We start from the raw sequence: 22,268 nt of genomic DNA on the forward strand, positions 1-22,268 counted from the left end.
TCTGTTTCATATCGTAAATGTAATTTCATTGTCCACGAATGACTTTCCATACTTGAAGACTATTAAAAAAAATAACTTTTTCGGCTTCCTGATTGATCGAGACGCTAGTAAGACCTAACTTCCATCAAAGATAGTAACATAACCGAAATTGAAATTAATATAACACTCGAGCCAACAAAACCTTAAAGCTTCAAAATTTATTTATTATTATCATCTTTAAATTTTAGATTAATTTGATTAAACTATAAATTAAGTATATGCTAAAATATTAAAAAAAATCTCTATAATTTAAAAGTTTTAAATTATTTTTAATACAAATTTATTTAGGAAAAATTTTGATTTTAGATTGATTTTACTAATTGTTTTTTTTTTTGTTTTAGATTCAACTCCCACTAAAATGACAAGAAGAAAAAAAAAAAAAAAAAAAAACCTGTCTGTTTGTTATTCTGTTATGACTGTTCTGATTCTTCTAACACTCAACAAAATAATTATACATTTTAATAATAAATACTTTAAAATAATTTGTATCACATTATTTGAAATATAAATATATATAATTATTAATTAAAATTAAGATTCAAATTAATTAAAGTGGTTGAAATTTGAATTTGTAAAAATTATGTTGAATATATTTTTCTTACCTATTATTCGTAATTTAAAGTTATTATTTATGATTTCAACAGTGACATTATGTTATAGGTGGACAGTTGATTTCTTTTAGTTAGTTTTATTAAGCTTATTTATAGTCGTTCATGAAATTTTTTTTAGTATTTTTAAAGTTGACATATTTACTAATTCAAAAATATATAAAAAAAAATAAAAAAACAAAAGTGAGTTTGATGCATGATTGTCACCTGTTGTATTGTTAAGACAGTACTACTGAATTTAGAATTCATATATTTAAAAAAATATATAAAAATAAATAAAAAATAAAAGTGAGTTTGATGCATGATTGCCACGTGTTGTATTGTTAAGACAGTACTACTGAATTTAGAATTCAGATATTTGCGGCCATTTTAAAAAATCCCAATATATTTTTTTTAATAATAAATGGGATCTATAAAATAATTTAATGTATTTTTTAAAATAGTTTATACTAATTCATCAAATATGAATAGACATGTATATATTATTAATATAATTTTTGCATAGATGTTGAAATTTGAATTTTTAGAAATTATGTTAGAACATCCTGTTATATTTTTCTTATATATTATTCGTGATTCAAAGTCATTATTCATAATTCCAACAGTCACATTATGCTATATGTGGAGAGTCGATCTCTCTAAGTTGGTTCTATTGAGCTTATTAAGGTTATGACCATCCACGACTTGATTTTGAAGTTGACATATTTACTAATTCAATTATTATCGTTTTTTGAATATAGAAGTTGCCACTAAAACAAAAAGAGATTGATATTAAATATATATATATATATATATAAAAATAAAAAAATATACCGAGAGAGATAAGAATGAGTTTAATGCACAATTGACACATGATTCTAACCATCACATTATGTCATACGTGGAGAGTCGATCTCTCTTAGTTGATTCTATTGAGCTTATTGAGGTTATGGTCATCCACGAAAAACTTTTAAGTGTTTTTTAAAGTTGACATCTTTCGAGTCAGTTGAAACAACTTTGACATCGTTCTAATCCCAGCTGAAACAACTAGTAGCTTTCCATATTCATTGTCCACGAGTAGCTTTTCATAATCACTGCACACGTGTAGCTTTCCAGCTGAAACATCCTGTAGCTTTCTATATTCATTGTTCACGAGTAGCTTTTCATCTCATCATGGTCCATTTCATTGTCCACGAATAACTTTCCATACTTGAAGACTATTAAAAAAAAAAAAAAAAAAAACTTTTTCGGCTTCCTGATTGATCGAGACGTTAGTAAGACCTAAATTCCCTCAAAGGTTGTAACAAAACCGAAACCGAAATTAGTATAACACACGAGCCAACAAAACCTTAAAGCTTCACATTTTTTTTTTTATTACTATACAAACTTGCATGGTCACATTTTAGCACCAAAACAACCTAAAAGAGTGTATTGTTGTATCAAAATAGTTAGTACAACACATCAAGTTCTAAACCCTTCCCCCTCCAAAGGATTTTCTAGCTAAACATTTGATGATTATGTTGTGAAACCATGCCCAAAGCTTCTTTGCTATACACATATTGCTACGTCTCTTAGTAGAACTCGTCAAGAGACAAGTTCTCGACCGATCCAAACCCTTCGAGACCTCCCATTCTCGAGTAGTTAGTCACTGATCCACTCATAAAGTCGAAAGTTGAATCGTTGTCAAACGCAGAACTAGTATCGTAGATGAACGACGACACATCCATCGTTGGACTAGGCACGTATATCGAGTTACCCACTTTATTAGGATCATAGTCATGAAACACTATATCGCCATTGATCACGACGTTGGTTCCTATGCCGGTATACATTTCTTGATCGGAAGCCTTTTTTGCTTGAATCACCTGTCGAAATGCAAGTCAAAGAGAGTAAACCTTAACGGGTTTTTTATAAACTAAAGTCATTCACTTCTTTTATACTACTTCGAGCTAATTACTTTTTTACCCCTGAAGTCGTAAGCTTCTTTTATACTACTTAAAAGTCGATTAAGGGCATTTTCGTCCATTTCTCCGACAACACGTGCTACGAATTCACTAATTAGAAATAATATAAAGCTTACATAGTTGAGGTTTTCATAATCTTGATAAACCATGATGAAATCTCCTAGTTGTAAGCCATGAGCATTGACAAAGTCCCCTGTGATAACTCCATACCAAAACAAAACACATTTATATACGAAACATCTCGACCCGACCTAAAAAAAACATTAAAATAATCAAACCAAGCTCGGTTCGATAACAATTTCATCATTTTTTTAATTAAATGTAATAAAAAAATATATATCGAATAGAGCCTACCAGTATTTTCAAGTACGTACATTCTACTATTGTTATTCGGCCAAAACCTACAAAATAATTACACTATTATTACGTCATTATTATCACAAAATTTAAAAAAAAAATTAAAAAAATTAATTATTAATCATGAATTTAAACCTGTATTTAAAGCTCCAAACATGCAACCCATCCAAGTCATCCATGGTGATTATAATCCCTTCTTTGGAATCCAAAGCTGGGAGGTGAGTTTCAGCTGCTTTCTGATTAATTAATTAATTAATTAATCAAATTAAATTAATTAATTATGTGTTAATTATATATATATATAAATTAAAATAAATAAATAAATAAATAAACCTTTGGGAGTATCATTCTTCTTAGAGAGCTAACATCACTGTTCTTAAGCTCTTTCTCAAAAAGAAACTTGAGCCTCCTTGGATCAATCACCTATTTAAAAAAGAATAAAAATTATAATTTTATTTAAATAAAAATAGCACTTGGAAAATTACTTAATTGACCTCTATATTGAACTTAATTACGAACGTACCCAAACCATTTCATTATTTATTATAAATTTAAAATTTAGGAATGAAAGGAGGAAGGGGAAGGAAGAGTACCCGTGGCGGCGGAGGCAGAAGGGGAGCGGAAGAAGAAGGGAAGGAGAAGTGGAGATTAGAGGAAGAGCGGCGGCGGTGTCTCGGCATCCGCTTCTTGCGGTGGAGAGAAGCAGCGAAGGCGGGGACAGCGGCGGCGAGATCGTGGGGAGGCGGTGGCGGCGGCGGCGGCGGAGGAGGAGGAGGAGGAGGAGGTTGGTAGTCCAAAAAGGGCATGATTCGGATAATGTGCTATATTTGGAAGGTGGTGAGGGGGGGGGGGAGAAGTGGAGGAGGGGAGGAGAGGGGAGGAGTGGTTAAAGGAGAGTGACAAATGTGAAGGAAGCGTTGAGGAATAATAATGGAAGAAGTTAACCATGGTTAAGGGACGGTGGGATGGGGAGTGAAAGTTGGGGAGAGGAGAAGGGTTACATGTGGAGCAAAAGTTCTGAGGTTGCATGCAACGACTAATTCCCCTCCTCCCTTCTCCTTCTTTCTTCCTCAATCAATGGCTTTTCTAGCCCTTGGCTTTGGACTCTCCGTCATGGTCTCTGCTTCGTTTCGGTTAAATTATAAATTTAGTTCTCCTAAATATGTTTTTAAAATTTTAATTTTATATTTACTAATATATTTTTTAATTTTATGTCCAGAAATATATATATACCGTGAATATTGAATGCGGAAATACTTTATTTAAATTTTCATAAAATGTCATATTTATCTTCCAACACAGTCATGGACAATAAAATAAATGTTTTGTCTTAACCTGAAATAGAAGTAGCTCGGAGTCATTTCTGATGTCTGGTTCGTTTCGATTAAATTATAAATTTAGTTCTTCGGAATATGTTTTTAAATTTTAATTTTATATTTACTATATGTTTTTTATTTTATGTCTAGAGATGTTCATTTAATTTGTTGAGAATGAGGGAGGGTAAGGATCGAAAATTTTCTACTTAAGTTAAGGTTGTCTGAATATTGAATGCGAAAATACTTTGTTTAAACTTTCATAAAACGTCATCTTTATCTTAAAATAGGACAATAAAATAAATAAACGTTTAAATTAAAAACATCATATTCTAACCTAAGCGTAAAAAAATAAATATGATTAATCTATGTATGTGTCATGGTCTCGAGTTGTGCTGTTGTCGTCAGCCTTACAGAAATGTCTTGTCTTACCCTGAAATAGGAGTAGCTCGTGGTTTAAGTATTTAGCCGGAATATTGGAAGAATTACTCAATAAAATTTTGATTGGAGTAATTTCATTTTAATTTTTAATTAATTTAAAATTTTGAATTAATTAGTGAATAACTTATTATACTTGTAATGTATATAAGAATATATATGATAAGAATAAGATAAGCGGATAGCGGGAATCAACCTGCATCGTTAGCTTGGAAGGCTAGGGGTTATAGTTAACGTTGATTCATCATTTTGAACGTCTCTAATTCAAAACCGAACGTGAAACTTTGGTTTCATTCGGCTCCTTTATAGAAGAAGTGACTCACTCTTGGGGTTAAATGCAAGGATATGCGAATGTAATGACAAGACCTATCATATCAGTTTATTTTCCTACGGCACCTAACGGGCAACTTGGATGTGTATTGTATACTTTACACACAGCCCAGTAGTGTACACCTCTGACAGCATTATGTAAAACATAATGATACTTCACATGCCCAGTAGTGTACACCTCCTCTGTACTTTTATGATGAAATAGGAGTATCCCTCCATGACCACACATAATGCATAAGGTCCCAATATTTTTCAGTTTTCAACATTATTAAATATAACCCCGTTTTTCATTCATATATATCATCTCATTTTCTCAATTCTCATATCCTACATAATTCTAACGGGGTTATATTTCATGTCATTTATCGTGACTTAATGTCATTCATATCATGCTATATACACACAATTTATGAGACATAACATAACGTTTCATGTCTTTAACATAATGTTTCATCAAATACATATCATACCATAACATATTGCATCACAAAATATCATATCATAAACATGACAAATTATCACATATCTCGTACCATAATATATTTCTTTTTGTTTTGTTTCATTATTTTGTATTTCTTTTTATTTTTTCTCTCTCAGAATTGTTGATCACTATGTGGTTGGGAGAGGTTGACGAGAGATATTTGGGAAAGGAATGAAAGGAATGGGTGGAAAGTGATGAATCTGCTACTTTCTGTTTAAACTAAACCAGGTTAAAATTATTTTATATTTTACAATTTGTTATCCCTGAACTGAAAAAAAAAAAACAGGTTAAAAGAGGGAGGAGAACTAGTTCGTTACGTGAACAAGGGAAGGAAGAACAAATTCTATATACATTTTTTTACCTTATTTTAAAATTTTAATTTATAATTTATATGAGAGTATGATATGAATAAGCTTTGAGACTAAATTTATAATTTATTTTATATTTTACAATTTGTTACACGACCGAAAAAAAAAAATAATCTAAACTAGATATAAATCTAAAAAATTTGGATTAAGTTTATAATTTAATTTTTTTTATTAAGATATAAACATAAATCCTCCCAAACAAGTAGTTGGATTAAATTTGTAATTTATTTTTTTATTATTTTAGGAATAAGAATAGAATGAGAACTTAATCAATAAATTTGCCCATTTTCTTTTTATGTAAATTAAAAAAATTAAAATTTTAAGACTTCATTTATAATAAAAATGTTTGAAAATCAGGACTAAATTTGTAATTTAATTTTTATTTGCACGTGAAAAGAGCGAGAGATAAGAAATCTAAATAATTTTTTATTTAATTTAAATTAAAAATAAAATAAAAAATTAAAATTTTAAAAACTTAATTTATAATTGAATTAGAGAAGACTAGAAATAACAAGTTTGTATACATTTTCTTTAATTTTTAAATAAAAAAATTGAAAATTTGAAATGTTTAAAGAGTTATATAAACTTAAATTCACTTAAATTTATAATTTTTAAATTTATTTTTTATTATTTGAGAGAAGAAGGGGAGAGGAGGAGAACCAAATCGGAGACGTTTCTTCCATTTAAATTAAATTTATAAATTAGACTAATATTTGCTTTGAATAAAATTTAGACTAAATTTGTAATTTAATTTTTATTATTTTATGTATATGTGTAAGAGTGTTGGGTAGGGTGTAAGATGGGAGGTGAAGTGAGAAAAAGAAGGAACTAATCTAAATTCATTCGCATTAAACTTGAAATAAAAAAATAAAAAAATTCCAATTTTGAAAACTGTTCGAATAATATATATATATAAAAACCTAAATTCATTTAAATAAGGATTTACACCAAATTTATAATTTAATTTTTATTATAATGTAACACTAAATTTATACGAACTCCTATAAAATTAAAATCTTAGATATAAATATAAATTTGGATTAAATTTGTAATTTAATTTTTATTATTTTATATGTAAGTGGTTACCGAAAGAAAAAAAAAAAAAAACTGAATGTATATCTTCTTTTAAATCTTAAAAATAAAAAATAAAAATAAATTTTTTTGAAGATTTAATTTATAAGTAAAATGTTTGATAATAGATATAAATCTAAATTTCAATATTTTTTATTAAATTTAATAACTTTATTTATAGTTAGAACATTGGAAACTACATATAAACCTAAATTCCTTCAAAATAGTGTTTTTATTAAATTTGTAATTTAATTTTTATGTGTGATTGTTTAGACGGTGAGAATTTAAATTTTACATTTTCTTTCCATTTAAATTTTAAAATAACAAAGAATTTTAAATTCATTTATTTACTATTTCATTATATATTTAAGTTTGTAGTCAAATTTCAAAAACAAAAATAAACTTTTAAAAACCACTAAAATTATCAGCACTTATAATTTTTTTGTTTTAAAAACTTATTTATTTATTTATTGATGGCCTTTCTCTTCAAATTTTACTAAAAAAATTTAAAGGTTTAAATTGAGAAAAAAAAATTATTAAAAATAGATTTGATTTTCTGCTTAATCATGTTTTCTAGAATATATAGTTTTCAGTTTTATATATGATGTATATTATTATATAAAAAAATCATTTTAATTATTATTAATATTATAAAATAAATCAATGACATTATTACCCACTCATCAACTAACATGTTAAATATATGCGGAAATCTTTTAAAAATATTTTATACATTATTTAAAATTTAAATTTTTGTATTTACTAATTCATATTTTAGGTGTGAGATACGTTAGATATATATTTGAATTTTATATTCAAGAGTAGAGATGTCCGTTAATTTATTGCAAAGAATCCGTATTTCGATCTCCAACAAATAAACAGGAAATTTTGCGGGATAAAAATTAAAAAAAATGAGACTGGTACGGTGAGAGAAAATAATTCTCTGTTTTCATCGGGCACGGTGAGCCTCCTAAATGAGATCCTAGTTTTAAATTTTGATGTATAATCTCATAGATTTGTGAATTAAAAAAAAAAAAATTGAAGACTTAATTTATAATTTGATAGTTTGAGGACGTAAGATCTTTTAAACAAATAAATAAAATTGTAATTTAAAATTGTAATTTAACTTTTTATTATTCTATACTTGCCGACCTTGTTATAGGGTAGGACATATTTATAGAACTGAATTTAAGTTTGTTTAAGGTTTCTTATAATTTAAATTTAAAAATAACATTTTTTTTAAATTATATTTTTTTCTTGATTTAACCGGCCAATAAAATATTTAAATTTATAGTCAAATGTATAAAACCACGAGTGATTCGATAATTATTTAATTTTTATTTTTTAAAGTTTATTTTATAAACATTAAATTAGGTTTTGAAAATTTATTTATTTATTTATTTATTTTAAATACAGTGAAGGGTTGCGATGCAAAAAAAAGGACCTATTATTGACAGCTAAAGCATTAAAGATGTTTCGTGCAAAATATTTACTCGAACAATTAAATTTTTTGTGTTTAAGGATGAAACATTCTTAGTCAGCCTTTACGTCACCGTATAAGCCACTCGCATATCAACTTTATGATCAACTGCCATTGGAGGTCACAACTTACTGTTTTTTAGTACGGTTGTGACACTCGCCCACAACATGACAAACGTTTGTGCCATGTGGTGGCTCACTTAGGATACATAGCCTGAGAGTAGTAGACAGCTAACACTATGCCTCCCTATAGTACATTTTTAGTATAGTTGGAGTAGGCGTAATTTTAGCCATCGGTCATATGGACTTATGAAGCATTTATCGGGCGTTTGATTGACACAAAATTTAGCTAACTTTCATATTTTATACGAACGGACTTAACTCTAGAGCCATATGTCGAAATTTGTGTCGAGACCTCGACTTATTTAGTAATTTGAATAATTGAAATTAATCAGCATTTTTATTTTATAGGGAACGTGGGCTTCAATACTTTGAGGGCATTCAAGTTCTCTCTTACCGATTAATACTCCAAAATTCGGCCGGATTCCTTCAGGCGACGTACCAGTCTCCGGTGAGAAGATCAGAGAATGGAAGCGAAATTGGACGGTGTGGTAGAAGGAGGAGAAACGAGGAAAGTTGAATTTGATGCATCGGAGATTGAGTACGTAAGCTATGGCGGTGAGCATCACTTACCTCTGATCATGAATCTGGTTGATCAAGAACTCAGCGAGCCCTACTCCATATTCACTTATCGTTATTTCGTATACCTCTGGCCCCAACTTTCATTCCTGGTATTAATCTCGCTTTTGTATCAAATCTCTGACCAATTAGATCGTGATTGTCGCGATTCCCTTTAATTTCTGTTCCATTCATTCTATTTTTGTTGTTTCCCCAGGCCTTCCATAGGGGAAAATGTGTCGGGACGGTGGTTTGTAAGATGGGGGAGCATCGGGGGGCTTTCAGAGGGTACATTGCCATGTTGGTTGTCATCAAGCCCTATAGAGGAAAAGGCATCGGTAAAATTTTTTTCTCTGGTTTCTGAGAAGTGGTTGTTGATAAATGAATTCTATGGTTTAGTTTTTCCTTGTAAGATTGATTTGTCATTCTGCCCATTTATTTGTTGCTGTAATTTCGTTGCATGGCTTATTTGTATGACTTACTTGGATTTAGATGATATTAGAATACGATATCATTGTTAGAAATGTGAGATTCCACATCAATTGGAGAGAGGAACGAATGCATTCTTTATAAGCGTGTGGAAACCTCTCCCTAGCAAACACTTTTTAAGAATCTTGAAGGAAAGCCCGAAAAGGAAAGCCTAAAGAGGACAATATCTGCTAGCCGTGGGCTTAGGCCGTTAGAAATGGTATCAGAGCCAGTGGGCAGTGTCCCAGCGAGGACGATGGGCCTCAAAGGGGGGTGGATTGTGAGATCCCACATCGATTGGAGAGAGGAACGAGTATATTTGGAAACCTCTCCCTAGCAGACGCGTTTTAAGAACCCTGAAGGAAAGCCCGAAGAGGATAATATCTCCTAGCGGTGAGCTTGGGCCGTTACATCAACGATCTTTGTCAAGAATGGCTGATACTCTTGGGTTGTGATCCCAATTTTCTCCTTCTTTAGTCGACTGGAATATGATTTATCTGTATGCATAACATGTACAGTACTTCATAATGTTTTCTATCTTAAATGAGTTTTAATACACCTTTTTTTGTCACAAACCAATTAGGGTTCATAGATCTTCATTATCATAATTATTTCTCTTGATATTGTAGCTACCGAGCTCGTCACGAGGTCTATAAAAGCCATGATGGAATCAGGCTGTGATGAGGTATATTGACATCAATTATGGTATTTCCTCTGTCGTGTGTTCCAATATTTATTTCCTCTATTAATTCATTAAAGGAGTCGAAGCAAATAACTTGTGCGTTCTCTTCTCTATATTATATAGTTTGGTTTGTTACTTTCTTACTCAAATCACTGAACTATTAGTTAATAGTGGATGGCTGTATAGCCTGCACCATCAAGTAATTTGACCTTTTACAAAAGAAAAGAAGCTCGAGCACGTGTTGCATATGCAATATTATACTTGTTATGTTATCTCCTTTAGATCCTAAGTGGTATTTTCAAGACAAGATCTCTTTCAATCCCCTATGCCTATTTGGCATTGCTTAGTAAGTTGGATTTGGATACATCCGCTTCCATCAAGCTCTGTTTCAATACAAGCCAATGCCTTTTATACGACAGTTGGAAGGAAAATTGGCTTTATTAAGTTGACCTTCGTTCACTTACAATGGAGAAAATGGAATATATGAGAAGGATCCAAAGGAAATTATCTAAAGTAGTGATGAATTTATTAAAGCGAACCCGAAGGTCTGGTAGAATAGGGGTAAAAGACCTTGAAACTCCTTGGGGCTAGCTACTTCGAATTATCGAGTATTTCTTTGAGAGTCCTAACTATCAAATAAATTAAGTTAAAATGATATGATCTTGATTTCTATGCATCGAATCAAATATAAGATTTTCGTATATGGGAAAACGATCATTTACAGATAAGGGAAAACATGCTACAAATATAGGGTTTATAGGTTTTCATTTCCACTTCTAATCCTAACTATAAGAAAGTTTAAGGTGTGGAAAAATGATGCGAACTTGTTTACTTCTGGGACCATGGGTTTATGGTTTCAAGGTCACCATTCTTTGATATTAATATCTATTTTCTCCATTCCAATGTTGTATAGCTAGGCAACAATCATGTAGGATTTGTCAATTTGATGATATGTGCGTAACTTGTTCTCGACACTCTCGGTTTAATGGAGATAATGCACTCTCAAGTTAGGATGTTAAATTGTGTTGAATGTGGCTCATATTTACCTGGAGGAATGTTCTTGGGGAGTTATCCTGAATTGATGGTATGGAAATAGCTGGAACTTGATCTGACTTTGAGATTCACGGCTTCTGTTGAATTTACCTGCAGTATTACTGCCTTGAGTAGCTCGTATCTTTGTTTATTTGATTTGACAAATTGAACCAAGTGGTACCGTGTTGTGTTCATTTCTGTAGAACAGTTTTGGCTATCGTTTTCTTAATATGTTTCGAATTGTTTGGCTGTGAGATCCCACATCGGTTGGGGAGGAGAACGAAACATTTTTTGTAAGGGTGTAGAAACCTCTCTCTAGCAGACGTGTTTTAAAAACCTTAAGGGGAACTCTATCTGCTAGTGGTGTGTTTGGGCTGTTACATTGGCGAACTCTTTTCATGTTGCTTTTCTCATATTACACGTCTCCAACCACTCTTGTTATTAGCACCGTTTTCTGTAATCTCTTCGGTCTCACGAGAGAGGATTACTTGTTTTCTCTCCTTTCTTAATCTGTATTTTAGGTAATGGAATATTTTGTTTTAAAGGAAGTTGACATGCTAACTTACCATCTCATGTTGTTTGTTCTCAAGGTCACATTAGAAGCTGAAGTTACAAATAAAGGAGCACTAGCACTATATGGTCGTCTCGGGTTTATCAGGGCAAAACGACTCTTCCATTATTACTTGAACGGAGTTGATGCATTTCGTCTAAAGCTATTATTTCCACGCATGGACTCACACCCATCCTTGCCTTCGATAGCGAACAGAGCCGATCATCAGAGGGATAACGATGGTTTATAACGTGAACGCTACGGTATCCATCTCGACTTGAAACTAAGCTGTGAACACTATTCACCCTTTCCTTCTATAATTACTTTGTCCACCATGTGATGTTGTGCATTAAATTTCATTGAAGCCTCTGATATCTCTCTGATGTTCTCCTTGGTTGTTAGAAGTCGATAGAGCTTTAGAAAGTTGTTTATGCTGTAAATTTAGCTATTTGTGATCACACTTTAAACTTGTAATGAAGTTACAAGCAGTTTTGGGTTATTTTGTTTATTTGAGATGGGGATCAAAGATGGATGGTGCACACGCACACGCACACGCACACGCACACGCACACGCACACGCACACGCACACGCACACGCACACGCACACGCACACGCACACGCACACGCACACGCACACGCACACGCACACGCACACGCACACGCACACGCACACGCACACGCACACGCACACGCACACGCACACGTTCTTGAATAAAAAACAGGTATGGGTTTCAATTATGCCTATATCTTAGATTGTTTATTTTTTTAATAATTCAAATAGGCGATATTATTTTATTGGCATTTACCTAATTTATAAGGTAAATGAAAGTTTATAAATAATAGAGAAAATACTCTCTTATTTTGAATATCATTTTAATCATGTTTATAAACTTTAAAATATTATATTTTAAATTATTTTTGACATTTAATTTTCATTTAATCATTCAAATTCAAAAGTGTTACATTTTTATTCGGGGCTTGAATCTGATTTCTGTTCGGTTAATTTTTAATATTTATACATTTTCAATCTTTAATTCCTATGGAATAATTCAAAATAAATAGAATTAAATTATTTTTCATGTAGTTTTTTTTTTTACTATTAAAATTCACTCATCATAATAATTTTAAATTAATTGAAGTAAAAAAGGTAATATTTTGAAATCTTTCTTGATAAAGTATATTATATTTTGTTCTTATATATTGAGATAAAATTCAAAATTACCATTAAAAAATAAATATAAAACATTAAAAAGCTGGAAAAAAAAAAAAAAAAAAAAACACATAGATTAAACATAAGCCCGCGGGCAGACGATCAGGACCACTGAATCAAATCAAGGCCAGCAGTGATCTGTCCCCAGAAAGGTAGCTCGGTTTTCACTCTCTGAACTAGACCGAAAGCTGTTCAAGGGTTCCAAGCCTATCTTCTTCTTCTTCTTCTTCTTCTTCTTCTTCTTCTTCAATCATTCACTGTTCATCATTCCAGCAAACGGAACAACAAATCAATGGATAGGCTCAATTTAGCACTAACATCTTCTCCCAAATTTGTTTTCCTCGGATATTCTTCTACTTCTTCTATATCCACTCCCACTAGAACCAATCAATTATGTGGAAGCAGGCGCTTGGCAAGCTCCAGGATTAAGTATCCTCCCAGAATTCTTGCTTCTGCTGTTAATCGTCGATCCAACCACCGTATCGTCGGTAATATTCGAATTCTCCGTTGAAAATGATGTTTGAACGTCACTTTTAATATTCACTCCGTATTTGATTGTTCTCTGTTTTGTTTACTGTCGTGAAAAGCAGTGGCTGAACGGTTTGCAAGTGTTTCTTCTTCGACTACTAGCAATGAATCGTCTTCTGTTGGTGTTCCATCAGTATCTGCTCCTCCTCCCTCCTCATATGTGTAAATTTTCGTTGCCTTATCTTTCGTTTTTATTGTAGGTTTTTGGAATTCAGTTCTACGATTTTTTTTTTTTTTTTTTTTAAATCTCATAAGACACGGATTTGATTGAATGGATATGACATGAACTAAGTTCAGTACCTTAGATTCACCTGGCAGGTTTGCTCTGTTTTTTCTTATTATTTTTATAAATCTTCACCATTATGGTTGTCATCTTTTTTAGAGGGTCGCCTCTCTTTTGGGTTGGCGTTGGTGTTGGGCTTTCAGCATTATTTACATGGGTGAGTGAGAACGAAACCTGTATGTCTGAACTATATATTTTTTGAATGTGGAAGTTATTGAATTTAGCAACAATCTTTTAGGTCGAATGTTCTTTTAACAATTTGTAAAAAAAAAATTTGCAGGTGGCTTCTTATTTAAAGGTGAGTTTTCTTCTACAAGGTATGGGATTATGATTGTGCCTTATATATGCTTTTTTCCTGCTGGAGTCAGTCTTCCATAGCTCTCTTATTGCTTGAAGTTGCACAGATATTCTTCTGAAATGTTATTCTTTATGCTTGGGGTTCTACACGATACTAGTTTATTGTCCATGGAGTTGTTGACCATTGAAAAGTTGTATCATTCATTTATACAGAACTTTCTGCACTTTTGTTGTCGGACGAAGGTGGTGAATAACAAAAGTTCTTTCATTAATAAATTGATCCCCACCCTCTGCACGTTTTCTTTTGTAAGCTTTAGTGATTGGTCGCTGATAAAAAAGTTCAGTTTCTCTTGTAAAAGGATTTGCGTTCTAGTACACATAATAATGTTTCTATGTACTCCTCCCAAAGCAGAATCTTTTCCAGTACATTTTCTTTCCTTTGCCCTTCTATATTTCCATGGGTCTTTCAATCCTATAAGACTGTTCTTCCATTTTCTTCTTGCATATAAGTTACAACTTCGATCAGTACTAACCTTGACCGGTCTATGTTTCTTTTGTTCCTATATATTTTATTGTAATTGCATTCCAGAAATATGCAATGCAACAAGCTTTCAAGACGATGATGTCTCAAATGAATTCTCAAAACACCCCGATGAGTAATTCTACACAACCATTTGGATCACCTTTTCCAGTACCTCCGACATTTGCGACTGGAACGGCAGTTTCTCCATCTGTTTCTGAAACTGCTGCATCGATTGATGTAACTGCAACAAAAGTTGAAGACGAGCCAGTTACTAATGTCAAAAGTGAGACAGAGAACATGGAAGCAAAGAAGTTTGGTATCTAAGGATCCTCCTCCTATTATATTATTTCAATATGTTGGTTTTTCTGAATTTATTGATTGTGATTTCATTTTTGAGCTTCCAAGTGACAACCCTCTTGACTGAAGGCTTGAACATATGGGATACAAATGTCGAGGTTTACATTTTAGTTCTGTTGATAAGCTTTACTAGGAATCATCTAGGTTTTATATCTTGGTATTGGGGTGCGAACCTTCCGTAACCTTCAGGATTAGTTGGTGAAGTGCCCTTTATGGATACCTGCATTTATTAGTGAAATTACTAGCCGTTTTGGTTCAAATACTTTCATTGCCTTGTTGTCATGGATATCGGACAATATGTATTTTATGTATGCATGGATATATATTTGTTTATTTATTAGATGCCTTTGAAGAAATTTTGAAATTCTTCCTTATCCTCTTTTTTTTTTTAGTTCAACCACACGTGAGGGTGGGGATTCGAACCTCCAACTTTTGGTTGATAACATAATACCTTAACCTATTAAGCTGTACTCAAGTTGACAAAATTTTATTTTATCTCTCTAGGTGCAACATCCCACCACTTTGCTTAGTAGTATGCCTAGATAAATAGGTCCTCGATGTCTAGGCTTCAATTTATTTGGAACAGGCTTCGTAAGATCGGTGAAACAGGTTATATGGCATAATTTCATTTCTTTGCACCTACCTACATACTGCACAGTACAAGTATTGTGAATATATGCTCATATATTCAAATTGTAGGTGCTCAAGCCAGTCTATGTGCTTCTCAACTAACTTTATAAGATATTAATCTAACTTTATGACATTTTGGTATCACAACTCTGAAGGATTTATAATATCTTCAATTTCTGACTTCCAAGATCGGAGGCAAATTCATGAAACTTCTTTTCACAGCTTTTGTAGACGTTTCTCCTGAAGAAACTGACCAAAAGAGTCCATTCAAAGAAGAAGCCACAGACACCGATGTTTCAAAGAGTGCTCAGCCTCCTGTGGAAGTAAGTTTTTTTTTTTTTTTTTTTTTTTTTTTTGCTATGGTGGCTAGCGTTGATATGGCAATTTACTCTGATTTATTTGTGAAGTTTCCACAGAATGGAGCTGCTTCAAAGCAGGCATTTAACGGTTCAGAGGGATCACAATTCAGCCGTAAGTTGAGAACAGTAAATGATTATATTTCTTCCGTTAATTCTATTAACTCCCCCCCCCCCCCCGGGTGTATAAGACCTACTTAAATAGAAAGTAAAACAAAATATTATGGCAACTTAAAACCCAGTCTTGAAAAATAAGTTTAAGAAAATTTTGACCTACTTAAAGCCCATTATTTGATATTTCTGTCTCATAATTTTTCTTTGGTTATTTCTTCTATTTTCTTGTTTTTGTGCTGCAAGGTCATTCATGATTGAATGTGTACTACTGCAGTTTAGTTATTACTAAAAAGTTCAATAAAATCTTTGGTATTCTCATCTATTAGGAAAATCTGGCAAAACCTTATCAGTGGAAGCTGTGGAGAAAATGATGGAAGATCCAACAGTGCAAAAGATGATATATCCGTATGCAGCTTTTACTGTTTATCTACTTCATATTTTGCTTTCCCCCTATATAAGTATGTTTATATCAGTGGAAACACATTGTTGTATTCAAAATAAAGAAGCAAACAGAAATGTGTGGGAATAGGCGTTGCTTCACATATGTAAATATAAAGAACTTACAATCCCTCAAGCCAATTAGGTGGTAAATATCCAAGGATGGTGACTTTAGGCCCTGTAATTTGCCGGGTTTACTCATCCCAAACTGTACTTACTATAATAAAGTTCCGTAGAGAAGAGGATCAAGAGGAGGTCTTCATGATCTCTTGGAGATTTAAGCTTGATTTTTATACTGGATACTGCCCGAGCCAAGCTCACTTGAATTTTTATGATGGAAATTAATATTCCACCTGAGTAAATGACTACCTTCATGCGGCCTTATCTCCTCAAGGAAATCTGATAATTTTTTCGGTAGTCTTGATGTTGAGAGGAAATAAGTGCAACTCTGCCACCTTTTGAAAAAATGAGTGCTCTTCCATCCCTTCCATCTTCTCTTTGACATTGGTGTTGGAGTTAACAACCTCACTTATTTCAAACTCAGATGATATCTTTAAGAAACCGTGTTCCAAAAATTTCTGAAAGATTTTTGGAGATTAACTGGTGAAATCATCGCCTTGGTGCACTCTTATCAACCAACTCAAGGATAGGCTTTTTGGTTTTCCCTATTTAATCTCTTAAGGGTAGTCTTGGAAGATTCAGCAGTAGGAGACACATCAGGGAAATTCCAAAGAAAGCTGCTTTAACTGTTTTTGGGATAAAGGTTTTAATAAGGTCTATATAATTACTCTCTCATTTTCTCTAACTCAGAAACCTAACAGCTAGCCACTTCCCTGCCTGTTGATACTGATAACCATTAGTTAATCTGAAAGAATGATGTACATCAATTTACATTCCGGATGGACCAGAATCAGATTCAACAATATCCTTGAACCAACTCTTTTTTTTCCCCATTAAATTTAAGTTTTTGGTCATAAGACTCTCCATTATACGTGAATATGAAATTCTGCTTTCCACCATGTGTCGGGTGTTCAATACCTTCTTCTTTTTCTGGGTGAATATCTTTTCTGCCTTTTGGGTTCCTTTATTGTATGCCTTTTTGCATTGCATGTAACTTGTATGATAATTTCCTGAAGCAGCTGACAGCTAAATTTGATTCCTGAGTACTTCTTGTGTTGATTTCTAAAAGCTCGTGTACTTTTTTTTTTCATCTTACAGCCATCTGCCCGAGGAGATGAGAAATCCAGAAACATTCAAGTGTAAGTCTATTGATTAATGCAATCTTCAAGCAATACGCCTTCTATAAGCAATGAGAAAGGTGGGAATAAGTCAAGATGAAGGCCCAGGGTTGTTCCTGCTGAAGATAGAAGAAGAAACCTGGGAGGGGGAGGTTATGCTGGAAGTAAATAAGATGAAAATTAACGGATTAAAAAAAAAAAAAAAAAAAAAAAAAAAGATGTGAGGCAGGGGTATTCCTGCTGAAGTTAGAAGAAGATACCCTTGAAGGGGGGAGGTTATGCTGAGGCAGGGCTATTCCTGCTGAAGATGGAAGAAGAAACCCTTGAAGGGGGGGGGTTGGAACAATATTAATGAACCGAAAAAAAAAAAGAATGTGTGACCTAGTGGGTACTGTGAATGCAAGGAAGAAATTAACTTTACTTAGTGATTCTAACAAGATGCAAGCTAGTTTTTCAATTCTATTTTAATCTTCTAGAATAAAAATTTGGTGGTCTCTTTTGGACAATACAGGATTAACTGTATTGTCAACCCCAGCTTGGAAGTATAATTATTATAGTACACATATTATAGCGATACTACTACTTAAATTCAGATGACGGATATTTACTATTAATTTGGGATTTCTAAACATTTATTGTGATCTTCACAATCGAGATTAAATTTCTGGAGTTTCTGTGATTTTCTTTTGGGGCATACTTGGAGGATTGGCAACTTAGTTTTAAATTTTACTTGACCAGTTTCTATAATTTAATCTTCTACAAGGTATCACTTATTGATGGAAATATTTTGAATAGGGATGATGCAAAATCCATTATATCGTCAACAATTAGAAGAAATGCTGTAAGTTCTGTTTATTTATTCTTCTTTTTTTTTTTCTTTAAAGAAATAATTATTTAATTCTGTCCAAAGGCTTCTTATATATTATGTCAGTTTAACATTCATGTAAAAAAAAATTACTGATCAATCTCTTATTTTCTTCGTGCTTTTGCTTTCTTTGCTTTCTTGTGTTTGCTCCTAAAATCTTACAGTGACTTGTGACAGCGTCGTTTTCATACTTTCTAAACTATACAGTCTTACATTTGATTTTATTGAACATTTTTGTAAGATATCAAACTGCAGAACATGCTTGGTGATGTTGGAATCGAATGTTTATCCCATAAGCATTATTAGTAATTTAAATGCATAATGCAAGTGGCTAAGATCCTATTTTCCATATTAGGTTGGAATTTGAAGAGTGAGTTTGTTATGGTTTACTGAACTGTGAAAATGCGTTTTAAGTCAATTGTACAATGTTTGAGCCACTTTTGTGAGTTGCTCCGTGTCTTTATTATCTTTCGAGTAAGAAATCGCATTTTGTGGTTTCCACTTCATTGTCCTTAGATACCTCTTTGTTTTCTTGGGCTTCTGACGACCTCTTTTTGATAGACAGGCGTTAGAGATGACAAATTTTCTTTCTTTCTTTCGTTCCTTTTTTTTTTTTGTGTGTGTGATCTGATCACGTGTACCAAGAGAGAAGGGACTCTAGGTTTTGGACCTCTCGACTCTTTCATGGGCTTTTCTTTTCGTTCTTTTTTCCTGTGTTGTATGTTCCTTCCCTATGCCAAACCAACTCCATTCTTTCATCCCTCTGGGAGGTTAAAATCCCTAGGAAGGTTAATTTTAGTGTGGCTGGTTTTGTAGGGGAATGCCAATACTGTATACCTTATTCAAAGACACTTTTCCTTTGTGTTGCTCCTGCAATGGTGCATCCTTTGTTGGCAGAGTTGGGGACCTGTCCCGAATGGGGTGGGGAATCCCCGTTTAAATGGGGAATGAGGATGGAGTGAGGAGAGATTTTTCTCCGTTAGCTAAACGGGGCGAGGGACGGAGATTATTTATTTGTGTGAAATACTTGGTTCCATTGGACTAGAGTCATAATATGTTTGAAGTATGCGACACAACGCTGTCTTCTAACGTGATTTTTTTCCCCTGCTTTAATCATTATTCACAGTAACAATATGAGTGGAAGCCCTCAATGGGACGATCGCCTCATGGATTCTTTGAAAAACTTTGATCTTAGCAGCCCCGAAGTTAAGCAGCAATTTGGTCAGTCAAGTCGATCTCTTTGATTTTGTACATTTTGTCAATGGTTATATCTTGGGAGTTAAATGGCTTGATCACTACTCTCTAGTTGGATTTGCTGTGCATCAAATATTTCATATATGTCTGAAATGTTGATAGTATTTTTTATTTTCTATGACTGTTGCAATCATATATTCCCACTCTTAAAAATTATGGACCAACATCTTCTTGTTTTTCTTTTTTGTCAAAATAATTTATAAGCTTAGAAGTCCGTAAAATTGGCTTCAGTTTTGGTTTTCTGATGCCGATGTCATTTTCTCTTTTCACTGAAATTGATTTAAATATATTCTTTGAATTTTAGTTTCAATAAGATTCATGAATGCTTCATTTAGTATATCTATATGTTTAGGTGAGTTACTTGATTCCTGTTTAGAAATGAGATTTTGAAACAAATTTTATGTTTTTAAGAATAAAACTGTTTTTCTATTTGGAAAACTTATTTGGCAGAAAACTCCCCTCCCCCCACCACACGCACAAAAAAAAAAAAAAAAAAAAAAAAGCAATAATAATAGACAGGCTTACTCTTTATTTCTGGAAACTTGACAGATCAAATTGGGATGACACCTGAAGAAGTTATTTCAAAAATGATGGCTAATCCTGAAATCGCAATGGCATTCCAAAATCCAAGAGTTCAAGCAGCCATCATGGATGTATGTTCTACTTAAGGTTTATTAGTTTTTGGTTCAAACATAACACTCCTATTTTGCTTTTTGCAGTGTTCACAAAATCCACTGAGCATAACGAAGTATCAAAATGACAAAGAGGTACGTTAAATTGATATTGCATAATATTGCATAATATTGCATATTGTTAGTATATATTTTTAGTTAGCACGTTCATTCTCAGCTTCACTTCATGCCTTTCTAGTTTTGTTCACATCAATTCTATTTAGCAATAATGGAACAGTCAATTTCTGTTGTGGTATATGGTCTGTAGATTTGTCGTTTAGCTGGATGATGCTGTTCATCTTATTCAATTCATGCTGACGAAGTTTTCAGTTAAAAAGAAAATAACAACAGTATTTTTTATTCCTTTTTATTGCCAATTTGAACATTACTTAACTGGTTAAGACATGTATCTCTTGACTAAGAGGTCGGAGATTCGAATTCCCTACCCACACAGCCTTGAAACAAAAAAAAACTAGCAACAAATTGTTTCGTTTGTCTTTGTTAAATGCTTGATGTAATATTTTTGGACTTATATTTCTCCTCCTGCAATGAGTATTGATTTCCGCTGCCTTATTTCCTTAGAAAGTAACAGTTGTTATCACTCAATCTCATTTCTTTTATTCTTTCCTTTTTTTTTTCCCTTATTGTCCTTTTAGGTTATGGACGTCTTCAATAAGATATCAGAACTATTTCCCGGGGTTTCTGGAGCACCATGATAGTTGTAGCCTATTTTAATTATTGATTAGTATATGACAAAACGTGACTCGAATATGGAAGATTGAGAGCATGCTTCCCGTCCCATTGCAAAATAAGTTGGGGAAGTAATCTTCCTTTTCGAAATGAAGTTAGCTGAGTAAGGTCTCACCTGCTTCAATTACAAGAAATATATTGGAATTTCTGGGTGAGTTAATTCTTTTTTCCTTTCTTAAACTATGTTTTCTGTGTATTACTACTATCTGGAGATCATGAATTTTATCAACGTCATAGGTACCTCCTTTTCACATAGTGTGGTTAGATTGTAAGATTCTTTTAAGTTCCTTGAAATGTTAAGCAAGTCGATGTAATTTATAAGTAATTTTGGCGTATTCCTATTTGACTCAATTGAATGACATCATTGGAAGGATTGCTGAGTGATGTATATTTTGACTTACCCTTTCTTCCTGATTGATGGGATCATCAACTGGCAAATATGAGCTGTGCTATTATTATGCTGGAGCCCTTCAACGGATCAGGATGAAGATAAAAAATACTTTTGGATTTTGTGATTTTGACATGTTAAATTCAGAATGAAGATTAATAATGGGTAGAAGGGTAAGGCTTTAGGGCACGAGCAAGCTCTCGCTTACCTGCTTAACCGTGCCACAACTGGTGCTCTTGTAAGGCTTCTAGAACAGTTTTTAGGATACTCTTCCTAGGTCTTGCTGTAAATTCTACCAATGTGTGCTCTAAGTTTAGGTTTCATTTTGAAAATATGGCAACGATGGCATGAAAGCCATCAACTTCAACCCTAGTATCTATATACATGCTTTTGCTATTTCTAAAATTCCTCAAATATTTTGAAAAAAATAACGAATAGGCGGTGGTAATCCTCTACTTTAAAATCATTGGAGACTCAAAACTCGAGATCGAAATTATAATACTTTAACCAATTGAAAAAGATTCAGCT

The 22,268-nt window shown here is 32.7% G+C and overlaps 3 protein-coding genes across 5 annotated transcripts; 2 read left to right on the forward strand and 1 right to left on the reverse strand.

Annotated features, from left to right (window-relative positions):
- Positions 1–1,975: 1,975 nt before the first annotated feature.
- LOC111809142 (B3 domain-containing transcription factor FUS3-like) lies at positions 1,976–4,002 on the reverse strand. Of its 2 annotated transcripts, none has more exons than XM_023695503.2 (6): positions 3,541–4,002; positions 3,281–3,370; positions 3,083–3,183; positions 2,945–2,991; positions 2,707–2,792; positions 1,976–2,491 (listed from the first exon to the last, which is right to left on the reverse strand). In XM_023695503.2, the coding sequence occupies exons 1-6, from the start codon at positions 3,751–3,753 to the stop codon at positions 2,198–2,200; spliced, it is 831 nt and encodes a 276-aa protein (XP_023551271.1). In that variant the 5' UTR covers positions 3,754–4,002; the 3' UTR covers positions 1,976–2,197. The 2 variants fall into 2 exon arrangements, with proteins under 2 accessions (XP_023551271.1, XP_023551272.1); XM_023695504.2 differs by having other exon boundaries at positions 2,707–2,783; positions 3,541–4,000.
- Positions 4,003–8,883: 4,881 nt separating this feature from the next.
- Positions 8,884–12,336, forward strand: LOC111808141 (N-alpha-acetyltransferase MAK3). The gene is made up of 4 exons (XM_023693953.2): positions 8,884–9,218; positions 9,323–9,443; positions 10,203–10,258; positions 11,878–12,336. Exons 1-4 carry the CDS (start codon positions 9,015–9,017, stop codon positions 12,085–12,087), a joined length of 591 nt encoding a protein of 196 aa, XP_023549721.1. The 5' UTR covers positions 8,884–9,014; the 3' UTR covers positions 12,088–12,336.
- Positions 12,337–13,164: 828 nt separating this feature from the next.
- On the forward strand, positions 13,165–21,687 carry LOC111808507 (protein TIC 40, chloroplastic). 2 transcript variants are annotated; one of them, XM_023694528.2, is made up of 14 exons: positions 13,165–13,536; positions 13,639–13,738; positions 13,959–14,016; positions 14,140–14,157; positions 14,746–14,995; positions 15,889–15,989; positions 16,083–16,137; positions 16,463–16,541; positions 17,793–17,833; positions 18,608–18,653; positions 19,804–19,898; positions 20,481–20,584; positions 20,651–20,698; positions 21,259–21,687. In XM_023694528.2, exons 1-14 carry the CDS (start codon positions 13,341–13,343, stop codon positions 21,316–21,318), a joined length of 1,251 nt encoding a protein of 416 aa, XP_023550296.1. In that variant the 5' UTR covers positions 13,165–13,340; the 3' UTR covers positions 21,319–21,687. The 2 variants fall into 2 exon arrangements, with proteins under 2 accessions (XP_023550296.1, XP_023550294.1); XM_023694526.2 differs by having other exon boundaries at positions 13,167–13,536; positions 16,074–16,137.
- The last annotated feature ends 581 nt before the right edge of the window (positions 21,688–22,268 follow it).

Source organism: Cucurbita pepo, chromosome 13, assembly GCF_057944985.1.
Source record: "Cucurbita pepo subsp. pepo isolate OVF chromosome 13, ASM5794498v1, whole genome shotgun sequence".
NCBI classification, from domain to species: Eukaryota; Viridiplantae; Streptophyta; class Magnoliopsida; order Cucurbitales; family Cucurbitaceae; genus Cucurbita; species Cucurbita pepo.

Excerpts from the sequence above, each read along its gene's own strand:
- LOC111809142 (XM_023695503.2), bottom strand. The coding sequence starts at position 3,753 with ATGCCCTTTTTGGACTACCAACCTCCTCCTCCTCCTCCTCCTCCGCCG. Across the intron at positions 3,371-3,540 it reads TTCTGCCTCCGCCGCCACGG|GTGATTGATCCAAGGAGGCT; the intron begins GTACTCTTCCTT and ends TTTTTTAAATAG. Across the intron at positions 2,793-2,944 it reads GTACGTACTTGAAAATACTG|TTATCACAGGGGACTTTGTC; the intron begins GTAGGCTCTATT and ends TTTGGTATGGAG.
- LOC111808507 (XM_023694526.2), top strand. The coding sequence starts at position 13,341 with ATGGATAGGCTCAATTTAGCACTAACATCTTCTCCCAAATTTGTTTTC. Across the intron at positions 13,537-13,638 it reads ATCCAACCACCGTATCGTCG|TGGCTGAACGGTTTGCAAGT; the intron begins GTAATATTCGAA and ends CGTGAAAAGCAG. Across the intron at positions 18,654-19,803 it reads CAACAATTAGAAGAAATGCT|TAACAATATGAGTGGAAGCC; the intron begins GTAAGTTCTGTT and ends CATTATTCACAG.
- LOC111808141 (XM_023693953.2), top strand. The coding sequence starts at position 9,015 with ATGGAAGCGAAATTGGACGGTGTGGTAGAAGGAGGAGAAACGAGGAAA. Across the intron at positions 9,444-10,202 it reads CTATAGAGGAAAAGGCATCG|CTACCGAGCTCGTCACGAGG; the intron begins GTAAAATTTTTT and ends TTGATATTGTAG. Across the intron at positions 10,259-11,877 it reads TGGAATCAGGCTGTGATGAG|GTCACATTAGAAGCTGAAGT; the intron begins GTATATTGACAT and ends TTTGTTCTCAAG.